Genomic DNA, 13,033 nt, shown 5'->3' on the forward strand with positions numbered 1-13,033 from the left:
TTTTTTCAGGATGCAAACATATGACTATCATCTTTTACTCATTTTGAGTTATTATTATTATCTTGTTATTGCTGAAAGTCTTATGTTCTATAAAATCTTATCCCTGCTATAGTCTATAAAATCTTACCCCTAGCCAAAAATGGAAATGGAAAAAAATGGAATGTTGCTGTTAAAAAGGGCCTAAGAGATGGCAACAACTACCATTACAGCAACCACCAGTATTTATAAATGTTTACTACATGTTAAGCACTAAACAAAATCCCTTTGTATGTATCATCTCAATTAACCCTATGGAACCCATCCCTGCTGTCAGCACATTAAAAAGGACACTGAGACCCAATGAAGTTAGAGGGCTCAGTCCAAGTTCATGCAACTAGTTACATGTATAAGCAGAACTTGGACCTGGTCCTTTGGTTCACAGTCCAGGAGTATTTTCCCACCGCAATAATTTAAGAGAAAAATATAAAATGAACAGAAAATCATAATTCTATTAAGGACTTTCATGTTTTAAAATTTGATAGGATGTAAGCTTTATACTTTCCATCCAACATTTAGTTTACTCTTCCACTCAAATTCATTTGAGAAGTGTGAATCCTATCCTTCCTGGGCAAGTTATTTCACTGTAGATGGCTTTGCAATTAGATTGAGAGGAAAAAGAATTCACTTATTCATGTGAGAGGAAGAAGTGTAGTATCTGCTTAACATTCTAGCTTAAAATAATATTGGCTTTATCCAAAATATGTCAGAGTGACCAGTTGAAAAGACCCCAGTGCAGTCCATCAACTGTTTGTTTTGTCTATGGAGTAACCTACCAAAATCATTTGGCAAATGTTATTAGTAAATTGATCTAACCCATGTCTATTGCTGTGTGGGAGCAGTGTGGTATACTCAAATGCCCTAGATAAAGAATTCCTAAAATCTTCTACTAATGGTTCTTTAAAATTCATTTAGAGCTTCTAACTAAAGAATAGTCCTCCTCTCTCTGCAAATTTTAGGAATGAGAATCAGATGACCTCCCCGCCCCCATCATAGATCATGAATCTAGATGTACAGTTCATCCTAATGATTCCTCAAAAAGGAAAATCAAGACAGCCAATGCTTGAGGATTATTGTTGTTGCCATTATTGCCAATGGTATAAAAATCTACAGTAAATATTCAAACAAGAGAAGAGTCCTAAGCACATCTTCTCTTAATCCTGAATAGGCGGAAAGTTGGGAATAATAATAAAACAAAAACATTGTTTGGTTATAATTTCTAATAGTGAATTTTATGGGTTGAATTGTGAATCTCCAAAATTCATGTTGAAGTCCCATCCCCCGGTGTAACTGTATTTGGTGATAGGACTTTCAGGAGATGATTACACTTAAATGAGGTCTTAAAGGGGGTTCCTAATTCAATAGGGCCAATGATGTTATAAGAGGAAGAGATTTCTCTCTTTCTCTCTCTCTCTCTCTCTCTCTCTGCCTGTCTTTCTCTATGCACTCGGAGGAAAGGCCACATAAGGACACAGTGAGAAGGAGGCTGTTAAATGAAGTTAAAGTTAAAGCTAGGAAGAGAGCCTCCACCACAACCTAATCGTGCTGGCACCCTGATCTTGGACTTTCAACATCCGGAACTGTGAGAAAACAGATTTCTGTTGTTTAAGCCACACGGTATTTTGTTATGGCAGCCTAAACTGACTAGAACAGCACCCTACTATCAAACCTTGAAAATATGTCAGGCCGGGTGTGGTGGCTCCTGCCTGTAATCCCAGCACTTTGGAAGGTCAAGGCAGGAGGATTGCTTGAGTCCAGGAGTTTGAGCCCAGCCTGGGAAATATAATGAGACCTCATCGCTACAAGAAATTTAAAAGTTAGCCACGCATAGTGGCACACACCTGTAGTCCCAGCTACTTGGGAAGAGGAGGTGTGAGGATCGCTAGAGCCTGGGAGGCTAAGGTTGTAATGAGCCAAGATTGTGCCACTGCACTCCAGCCTGAGTGACAGAGCAATTTTTTTTAAAGAGCTGCTCTCAACTCTTGTAAAACAACTTGGAGGGCTTTAGTGAGTACCAATGATTGTTAGTAAATATAACCTATACATTTCTACTGGTCTAGCCTCAAAAGTAGTAATTTTATAAAGCTTTTATTTTGAAGGTAAGTTAATGACAACATTCGTTGGAATGCCTCACATTGGTGTGTGACCTCAAACATGTAGCCAGAGGTGAGTTGTTAAATGTTTTTCAACTGATTCTGAGCTCCAAATGAGACCTGAAGCCCATTAGCACTAGATTTTGACTAATTATAATTTCACAGAGAATTGTCATCTGCATAAAAACAATAAAGCTAGCTTATACAGAAAGTAAACTTTACATCAGGGTCAAACAAAAGATTCAGGTCTTTACATTATAGTTAACTTTATCATTTATGCTATAAATACACTGGCAGATTCTGTGAACAGGCTCCTCTTCTTTTTTCTAATAGATTCCCCCTAACCCTAAGTTTTAGCACAGCATATTTAGAAACCATATTTCCAAATTCCCCTGAAGCTAAAGAAGCCAATGGATGGGGGTGGAACTTATATGTATAACTTTCAGATCCCATTATTACAAGGAATCTGTTTGCCTCCCATCCTCTTTTCCCACCTCCTCAGGGCTGGTGAAGGTAAGCTGGCTTCACTCAGATATGTCACCCCCAAAGGATGACAGACTAACAAGGTAGAAAAAACTTGGATCCCTGGGTGTCCTTGCGGAGCAGAGTCACCCACTTGCCTAGGTCTGCACTGATATGAAAGAGAAAAGTAAATCTGTGGCTTGTCTGAGCCACTGTGTTTTGAAGGTTTGTTAGTACCCTAAATAATTATTATACTTTACAGTTTACAGTGTACCTTCCAAATGTGAAAATCTAAAATACCTGACATTGGGAGCTGAGTAATTTTTTAAAAAGATAAGATATTCATTCATTCATTCAACAACTATAAAGTACATATTATATATTAGCCCTGCTTTAGGTTCTGAGTACCCAACTGAGCAAGACACATCACGTCCCTATACTCATGAAGCTTTGATTATAGTTAGAGAGGGGTTGGCAGAGAGATAATAACAAAGTCAACAAAATTTTAAAAAATAATAATTTTAGAGCATGGTGGTTTAAAGTGAAGGCTCAAGAGTCAGATTGTCTGTGTATTAGTCCAGACTCTGGCATTTATGCACTGTGGTAACCAACTTCCAAGGATGACCCCCACCCAACCCCCCACTTCCCCCACTGAACCATATCTGGTATTCATGCTCTTATACAAGCCCTGCTTTTGAATCTGGGATGGCCCCAGAACTCGCTTTTGACCAGCAGAGTGAAGCAGAAGTGACGTTGTATAACTTCCAAGGCTAGGTCATAAGAAGACTTCCATCTTCCATCTGGGTCTTGTGGGATGCCCACTCTGAAGGAAGCTGGCTACTGTGTTAGAACTTCAGCCACCTAAGATTGTCAGGTTGAGGAAGCCACATGGAGAGGCTGTCTGGAGAGAGATGCCAGCCCAGAACTAGCTGCCCCTGCCATCCCAGCTGAGGCCTGGATGTGTGAATGAAGAAGTCCCCTTTGATTTCAGTTTAGTCCAGCCTTTACATGACTCTAGCCGTGTAAGACGCCTTCTGGTTGCAACACTGTGACAGTCCCCACGTGGGAACCACCCAGCTGTCTAGTCAACCCATAGAACCAAGAGAAATAATAATAACTTCAGTCACTAATTTGGGTATTACACAGCAATAGACGACTAGGACACTAATTTTATGAATTAAATAAGTTTCTTAATTTCTCTGTGTTTGAGTTTTCTCATCTATAAGTTTTCTACCTTATAAAATTGTTTACTAGGGCTAAATTTGTTAAACTGGAAAGGGCTTTATAACAGTGCCTGGTATGTAGTAAATAGTAAATGTTAGCTACTGTTTTTTATTATTAATAAATAAAGTAGAATCATGGAACAAAAATATTCTTCATTGGATGCTCAGGAAAGTTCTCACATGAAAATGACAGTTGAGCTTAGATCTGAAATCTAAGGGCTCAGCCATGCAGAGAGCCAGACAAAAACATCCAAACAGGAAAACCAGCAAGGCAAGGGTGCTGAGGGAGGCACGGGTGTGGTGTCTTGGAGGAGCACAGACATGGCCGGCGTGGTTAAAGGGTAGCAAGCAAACCAGAGTCACCCAAGCCACAATCGGAAGTGTGGACTTTATATTAAACACAATGAGAAGCTTTAAGAGATTTTAAGCAGGAGAATGACTTGAAACACTTTATTGACAATAGATTTTAAGAGGACAAGAATGGAAACAAAAAGACCCTTTAAGAGACTGTTATCATCTGAGTGACTTGAGTGACTTGATCCAGTGTTTAGCAGAGGAGATGGTGAGAAGAGGGCAGATTTGGGGATATGTTAGTTGAATGAGTGGCCCTCAGGTGGCCCATCAGGTTTCTACGGTAGAGAGGAGATTTCTATTTTAACAAAGTCCTTCTGGCGATTACATTACTTAAACCATCTTAGACAGGGTTCTAAGCATTATATCCCAGGACAGCTCAAGTCTATCTCGTTTTGTATAATTTAGGGATCAATGGTTACATATTCTAAATAGGGAATAACAGAATAGAAACTTTCTCACATTTACTATAATTATTCAAACAGCAAAAACCATTCATGGCAATGTGACTCAGTGGAAGGAATAATACGAGGCAAATCAGGACGCAGGGTTAGGTGGGCAGTACTGTCCCTGACATCTCATTGGAACAGAGTTTGTGATTATTTACCGCCTCCTTGGTCCTCAGCCCTATCCAATTCTGACAAACTATTACTTTGTGTCTCTATTTTAAAATGCTTCATTGCCTGGAAATATTTCATCTTCCTAAAGTCAGGATTCACACTCAGTACTTTCCTGCGACTCTTGGTTCCTCAAAGCTGAAAGCACCTGCCACAAGGAAATAATCCCAAAGAGATAATCACCCAAAGGAGCCTTTGATTCCAGTGCCTCCATACAGGAAGGAGGCTGACAGCAAGTTGGCCTGTATTTTTTTATGCCCATCAATAAACTATATGTAACATGTACGTGCACTAAAGGGGTCTCCCATACAATCTAGAAGATTTATTCTTTTTGGGAAAACTTGGGAGGTTTTGCTTTCAAGCTTTATTTTAAGATACAGAATAGTCATCACTCAAGCCAGTTTTTCTAAAACTTTATTACAGGGGAAAGCCTCTGGCATGCATTTCTAATACAATATTCATTTCATGTGGCAGCTCTTTCTTTAGTAGTGCCAACAGAAAGGAGAGAAAATACATGAAACAAGAGAATGGAGGCAAAGGTCCTTGCATGGTACCTGACTCAGGAGTCGTTCAGTCCTTTTCTCTCTCTTTCCTAACACTGACAGGGTCTAATAAAATTATTCTAGTATTAGAAAACTTAGGAGGACATTAAACTGGCTTTGCAAAATTTTTAACTCTCTTTGTCTGCCTGAGTTTTCTCTGGCCCACTTACACCTTAGGGTAAACTCCGACTTTCAAGCACATAGGCTTGGCTGCTTTCAAAGCTGTATAATGGAACATGTGAAATGCAAGATTAATTCTTGGATTCAAAGAACCATGCAGAATCTTTCTCTAGACTTTACTGTTGTTATTTGCCAGCTTTAAATCTTAGCACTGTGGCATCTTATCTACAATTCACTGAATTAAATGTGAAAAAAGGGCGTTAGGGTATACTGAACACGTGGAAGACTTCTGATTACTGAATGGATTTATACCATCCAGGATATATACCATCTCCCAGCTGGTGCCAGGTAAAGGTAGCAGCAACACCTAGCATCACTATTATTGACCTTCTTAGCTAGCCACCAAGCTCACTAGTGCTATATTCACTTTGGCTGCCAAAACATAACAGGCCAGCACCACTGTAATTTAGAATGAGCAAAGAGAGGTAATGCTCACTTTATGAAATAAAGTTAAAATTTAATGAAACAAAGTCAGATTTTGATAAGCATATAGGTCGGAGATAGACAATAATCAATCAGCAGCCAACAAAGGGTATGGAGATAATTATGTAAAATCAAAAAAGAGGCACCTGGCTGGACATGGTGGTTCATGCCTGTAATCCCAGCACTTTGGGAGGCTGAGGTGGGTAGATCACCTGAGGTCAGGAGTGTGAAATCAGCCTGGCCAATATGGTGAAACCCCACCTCTACTAAAAACACAAAAATTAGACAAGCGTAGTGGCAGGCACCTGTAATCCTAGCTACTCGGGAGGCTGAGGCATAAGAATCTCTTGAACCTGGGAGATGGAGGTTGCAGTGAGCCTAGATCGTGCCAATGCACTCCAGCTTGGGCGACAGAGCAAGACAGACTCCATGAAAAAAAGAAAAGGCATCAACTTGCATAGAAAGTTGGCAAATGTTTGAAGTGGTGGTAGTTACCATCAAACAAAATCAATAAAACATCTGGAGGTGCTAATTAGAAATGAAGAAAAAAGAGAATGGGCAGTTTTGCCGATTTGCCAGCCTATGTTTCTCCTGACCAAATGATGAGTAGAAAGAGAAAAGGATTAAAATTTAAATTTAAAGGCATATTTTTCCCCTGAGAAAGATTATGTAATGGCATGTGAAGTCAGTTCAAAGGAAGCCTATGATGTTTTCCTTCTCATAAAAAAGGAAGCAAATTATTCCATCCAAGTGCAACTGAATCAAATTTGAACTTCCTGTAAATGTATCAGTTGATAAACCAGGATTTAAGTTCAAGGGTACATTCCATGCCTAATCTTCATTTTACAGCTTTTGGAGATAAAATTTCCTTAGCACTAAAATCTTTCAAAGATAGTCTTTCTTGCAAAACAAATTGTTAGAAGTGAGCAGCAAATTGGCCAGATGCCTCTGGGGCATAACTGTTTCTTAAAAGTCAGGTAAGAACTTTTAGAAATGATCTCATACTTTCAAATCACTAGTTTTCTGTTTCATGCTTTGGAACAGAAATGGTCAATGTACCAAAAGGGTTAATACAGCTTCTCCAAAGTGCTTCTCTTCTCACAGAATATAGTTTACATTTTGGGAGAATTTGGCACAGCTTAAGTTACAGCTTAACTGATTTGCTCAGTAGAGTCCAACAAGAAGTCATTTGCCCCACCCATTTGTCCCTAAGTGTTTATTAGCAGGGATAGACACAAAATTTTAAAAGAAAAAAGTATTTTTCATATGAATATTCTTTCTCCAAGACTTCAAATCAAGATACATAAGCAACAGCATTCTTCAAATCTTACTCCCAAACTGGAAGCCATCTTTTACAGAATTTTAGAAACACTCCAAAATGTATTATCAGACCACTAGCCTTTCTCAGCCTAAACGTCTCACTGCAAGATAAATGGACATGCGACAATTATTTCTTATATGGCTATAAAGAAAAATAATTGCTAAGCATAAAAACAAGCCTATGACATGAGGCTGGTTTTACATGCTTCCAGAAATTGGTACTTTTAAGTTTCCAACATTGAAAAATATACAGACAACAGAAATCTTTTCAGTGGTACATATTACTATGATTGTTATCCCCCCAGACAGCCTGAGCAGTCCATTAACTAAGGTGTAACAGAGAACCAGAGCCAAAAAGAAAAAAAAAAATGACTCCAACAAGAAAAATCACAGCTTAATAGCCTGGTATGTAGTAAGGCCGTAGTTTGGATTTTTATAATAATTATCACATTCCAGAGCCCAAATTAATTATTTGTAGTTATTTTGCAGATATCTTAGTAGCTACGCGCACACACACACATTTCACAAAGTATTGGCCAATGCCCATTTTCATAGAGCTCTTTACTCTAAAAATAACTTTAACTTTCATGTTTTACCAAGACTGAGAGAAGGGAGAGCAAATCACAGGAAACTAGTTGGGGAATTAGTAAAGAAAATTTTAACAGGCCTGCTGGGTGTTCTCTTACTGCTGTCTTGAACCTCAGATGAAATTATTATACTTTCTGTGTTGTAGTACTGGGTCATTTGTACGTGAAGACAAAGGCAACTTCAACTTGATATTTCTGTCATCCCTGCTGTGGGAAGAGTCCTTTCCTGGTTTATAACATCAATCATTCTCACAATAAATCTTAGGGTGGATGTGGTCATTTAAATCTCCACCTGCACAAACAACAGAAAATAAGAGAGCTCATAAATCTTTACACTGGTGATTAACAAATTTTGGATCCTCAGCGAAGATATTATGGAAGAGGGGTCACTAATTCATTAATAAAGACTGATTTGCTGACAACCTGTTTAGTTTACAGCATAGGGGGAAAGCAAACAAGACCCTGCTAGCAAAACAAAGCGTTAGAGGTTAGTGAATTCCCAGCTGAGCCTAGGATTAGAGATATGATATCTTAATGTAGGAGAAGCCTTCAGACCCTAAGACAACCACTCAGAAACCACTCTCACATTTTGCTCCAGCCCAACTTCAATGCCTATCTGCAAGGGAAGAAAACCTGGCAAAGAAATTGTAAGAGAGATTTACACCTTCAGTTTCCCTGGTTTCATTGCATCAATTTCATCTGGTCCCTAGGTTCTGGTTCCCTGTGATTTTCTACCTACTTCCCAGGAGACTTTGTTATTCTCTAGGAAAGATGGCTCGAGCTGGGGTTAAAGATGGAAAAGAACCTTTCTCAAAAGGATAATCTTGCTTTGTGTTTTGTAGTGTCAGCTTCATGTGAGGAACAATGGCACCAAAGAGGCTGGAAGAGGACAAAAACAGCAGCATTGAAAGGGATGGTGCATCACAAAAAGTGCCAGGCAAGGTGATGTCTGAGAGCAACTAAGACTCTCAAGGCAATATTAAATGCATTTCTAGAAAAAAAAAAGAGGAGAAAGTTTCCACTTATTAGGAAAAGATGATCAACTAACATAATATTTTCCACACACTCATACTGCCCTATCTCATTCTCTACCCACTCCCACTAAGCTGTGTGTGTTGGGTTTGAGTGTGCAAATCAAGTAGGTTTGTGTACACATAGACAGTCCTTTGATGTCTTGAAAATGATCAGGTGTAGGTGAAATTTTTTATACTTACTTTTCCATCACCATAAAGATTCTAGGAAGCAATTGTCCTCATTTATCCAGGGGAAGGTGGAAGGAGATCTTGGTAAAGCCTTGGAGTCTTATGAGGTGTTGGCAGGATGCAGTTGATATTCCCTGTATTTTAACTTGTGTTTTCTTGGGAGGAGAGAGGGAATGGAGTGCTTGTGAGATTCGTAGGTGGAAGGCCCAGAAAGAGCCAAAGGACCTAGTCGTTTTTCTAAAGTTCTCAGTAACAACCAGCTGTGATGTCTTAAGAGGGAAAGGCCTTTTAGAGATGGACAGGACATGATTCTCCTCCGCCGGCCACAGTTGGGAGGAGGTGGCTGGTAAGTACATGATGCAGTTGAGTTGATTTACATTACAAGTTGCAAATTAGGGTCTGTGCAATGAGTTTCCCTCCGGTTGTGAAAGGGGTCTAAGCGCTTTGCTGGGGCCTGGCAGGCCCCTCCCCTGGGCTGCAAAGATCCGCCCCTCTATTCCCCAGATAAATTCCTAGTGTCCACCAAATTCCTCAGCGCTCGCTCACACTCCTCTACGGCCACGACTCTGGGAGTGGGGAAACAGAGAGCCGGTTCCTCTGCTGCAGAAGTCCTCTAGGTTCCTTCTCACAACTCTGCGAAGGGGAAAGGGTTGTGAAACCCAACCAGACCCCAACTCCAGCTCCCAACAGGAGGTGGCTGCGCCACACTCGGGAAGCCCCTTGCTTTCAGGGTCTCTCTCTCTCTCTGCCTCTCTCTCTCTCTCTCTCTCTCTCTCTCTCTCTGTCTCTCTCTCTCCCTCTCTCCCTCGTCCACTCCCCCAAACATGTCCACCGGCTCCCTCAGCGATGTGGAGGACCTTCAAGAGGTGGAGATGTTGGAATGTGACGGGCTGAAAATGGACTCGAACAAGGAATTTGTGACTTCCAACGAGAGCACCGAGGAGAGCTCCAACTGTGAGAATGGGTCTCCCCAGAAGGGCCGCGGCGGCCTGGGCAAGAGGAGGAAGGCGCCCACCAAGAAGAGCCCCCTGAGCGGGGTCAGCCAGGAGGGGAAGCAGGTCCAGCGCAACGCCGCCAACGCGCGAGAGCGGGCCCGCATGCGAGTGCTGAGCAAGGCCTTCTCCAGACTCAAGACCACCCTGCCCTGGGTGCCCCCGGACACCAAGCTCTCCAAGCTGGACACGCTCAGGCTGGCGTCCAGCTACATCGCCCACTTGAGGCAGATCCTGGCTAACGACAAATACGAGAACGGGTACATTCACCCGGTCAATCTGGTGAGTGCCTTGGGGGCTGCTGCTGCAGTCCAGGCAAGCCTGCAGTCCAGGCGCGCCCGCAGTCCCGCCAGCGGTGGGCGCGAGTGCGCGCGGGGCTGGGAGTGGGGTTGCGGGCGTGGCGGTGACTTATACACCTCGGCCACCGCGGGCCTAGAGCCTCCAGGGACCAGAGGCGGGCGGTCTAGACATGACCCTCGCTCTCTGCCCTACCAGCCCAGTGATTTATGCAAGGGTTTGACGTGGCAGCCCAATTAAAGGTTTGCAAGTGTATTGAGCTGGCACAGAGGAGGGATCCCCCGAGCCCGCTCCATCGCCATCCTCCCTGGGGTAGAGTGGCTGCTGCGGAACTGAGAACACTGACAAGACCTCACGCCGAGGAGGCATTTTATTAATCCTTTTTTCTTCTTTTAGCTGAGAGTGGATTTTGATTTTCCTTTCCTTGTAAATAAAAACACCCACCTCCGTTTCTTTCACAAGCATATTTAGGACCATTATATAAGGACACATCTATGCCCCCCTAAATTGTCAATGTAAGCCCCCAACCACTTAAATGTTCTGTGCTTCTCCTATAAGTGGATTAGTATTTTTAAATCCTAGAAGTTCCAGTAATTATCAGCAAAATCAGTAAATCCTCACTAGTATGAGTTTAATAAATATTAAAACAGGTCACTCTCATTCAAGATTTAAGAAAAGTTACCTTTTGTCTTAAAAAGTAATGCCCATTGAGTCTAACTTTTTTAATACAAAAAACTGATAATCATTGAGTCTACTTTTTTCTCAAATGCATTTTACTGTTTAAGAAATACATTTTAATTTTTTTATTTGATTTTATTTTAAAACTTCTAGGATCTAAAGAAAAACAATAACAACAACTTACTAGGGCCTCTGTTTGTATATGATAAGAATGAGAGATTTTTCCTCTTAAAAGGCAAGTCTTATCAGCCAGCACTAGAGCAGTAGTGAGAGAGGTCTGAATTGTCTTCTCACCGAATTGGTTTCTGGAACTGAGGGAGAAGAAGATGCAAAACCACATTTTGCCATGAAAAATAGTTTTCCCTCCAACTGAAAGTTTGGGTTGTTTTTTTTTTTTTTCAATGAGTAAATAGCTTTTTAATATCTTCACCTAAAATGAAAGTGCTGCCTCGAATATTTACAATTGTTACTCTCTTCATCTTTAAATAAGAAACTTAAATAAACTTTATTATAAAACAGCCCAGAGAAAGGAAGAGAAAGCATGCTTTCTCAGTCCAGCACGAAGACGATCTTAAATTAAAAGTCAATGTAGTTTTTTTAGCTTTTTTCTTTTTTCCCTTAAGAGATGGTGATTAATTTAGAAGTTGTAGTCAAAGTCGGTGTTTGCGATGGAAGAAACGAAAGTCGGGGCTAGGGAAATAGATGGCGATGAAAGACGATGAAAGCGACAGGGCCCTGAAACCCGACCACCGCCTCAGAAGAGAGGCCAGGAGGCAGCTTCGCCCCCAACTCGGTGCCCAGCAGGCACAAGGTCATTCTGGGCTTCCCCGCTCAGGCTGCCAGAGCGTCTGCTTCCAGGCAGTGCCACAGCACCACCCACTCTCGGCTTGCCCAGGGCTTCCTGCATTGGGTCTCACAAGGAACCCAGTATGAGCCCTTTTGGCTCTCGTTCTAAAAGACCACCATCAGCACCACCACCACCTCGAGCTGTGACTTGGCGCCAAGGCAGCTTTTTGCTTTATGCAGCCGCAGGGTGCGCTAGGACCGGGAGAACATTGCTGAGATAATCGGTCTCTCCAGCGCACTGTCTGCCCCCACCGCCCCCACTCCTTTCATCTCTGGCCCGGAGCCCACCCCACCCCCTCCGCCACGGCTACTTACCTCCTCCACCCTCTTCTTTCCCGCAGACGTGGCCCTTCTTGGTGGCCGGGAAACCCGAGAGTGACCTGAAAGAAGTGGTGACCGCGAGCCGCTTATGTGGAACCACGGCGTCCTGACCTTGGAGGTGCGAGTCTGGGAAAGGCGCGCTCCCGGGGGGAGCGGGCCCCGGGAAGTCGACCCCTGCCCTCCGTGCTCTCTGTCTCTGCTTCCCCCTCGCAATGCTCCTCTCTCTGTCCCACCCCGCGAGAACACTTTACAACGACGAGGAGATTCGTTTCCAAACCAGAGGAGATCAATTGTACTTGCAAAGATTCCCATCTATTTAACTTTATTAACTTCTACCGTGAATGACTCTGCAAGCCTTGCTGGTCCAAGTGCAATATGTAATTATAAATGTATAAATAGATAAGAGCCTATCAATGTATCTTTTGTACAATATGTTGTAAAATGTAGATCATAGGATAGCTGACTTTGACAGTCACATTTATAAAGTAATTCACTTAAAGATATATATTTTTTTCAAACAAGTTTTGCTACTTTTGAAAATAAATCTTTCTTTATATTGCTAAAAGCTCTGACATTTTGTGTGATTTTTAAAAATATTTGGAATAGAAAAGTGGGAAACTATAGGGAAGCTTGAAAATGATTCTTTTAAACATCAATCTAAATTCTAGAGATAGAAGAAAATTGCATATGAGTTTCATAATGAAGATGCAGATTACGTTTTTTACTGAAACCTTAAAAAAGAAATATGTCGGTTACTTTTAAGGACAATAGAAATTATGTAACTGTAAACAAAGAATGGGCAGTATTAGAGTTATCCACAGTTACACAGTTCAAAAGTAAAAACGCACCAGAAAAAGGAAATC

General features: G+C 41.6%; 1 protein-coding gene and 1 long non-coding RNA gene across 2 annotated transcripts in view; one reads left to right on the plus strand and one right to left on the minus strand.

Moving 5' to 3' along the window:
- The window catches only part of LOC144340279 (uncharacterized), a 70,059-nt gene extending 57,752 nt beyond the window's left edge, over nt 1-12,307 (minus strand). Inside the window, exon 1 of the long non-coding RNA XR_013416213.1 lies at nt 12,165-12,307. This is a non-coding gene — a long non-coding RNA (uncharacterized LOC144340279). The remainder of the gene's footprint in view (nt 1-12,164) is intronic.
- TCF21 (transcription factor 21) lies at nt 9,803-12,631 on the plus strand. Its single transcript, NM_001260958.1, is given in 2 exon segments — nt 9,803-10,310; nt 12,191-12,631. Coding segments are annotated over 2 exon segments (540 nt in total). The 5' UTR covers nt 9,803-9,860; the 3' UTR covers nt 12,281-12,631.
- The last annotated feature ends 402 nt before the right edge of the window (nt 12,632-13,033 follow it).

Source organism: Macaca mulatta, chromosome 4, assembly GCF_049350105.2.
Source record: "Macaca mulatta isolate MMU2019108-1 chromosome 4, T2T-MMU8v2.0, whole genome shotgun sequence".
Classification (NCBI taxonomy): Eukaryota; Metazoa; Chordata; class Mammalia; order Primates; family Cercopithecidae; genus Macaca; species Macaca mulatta.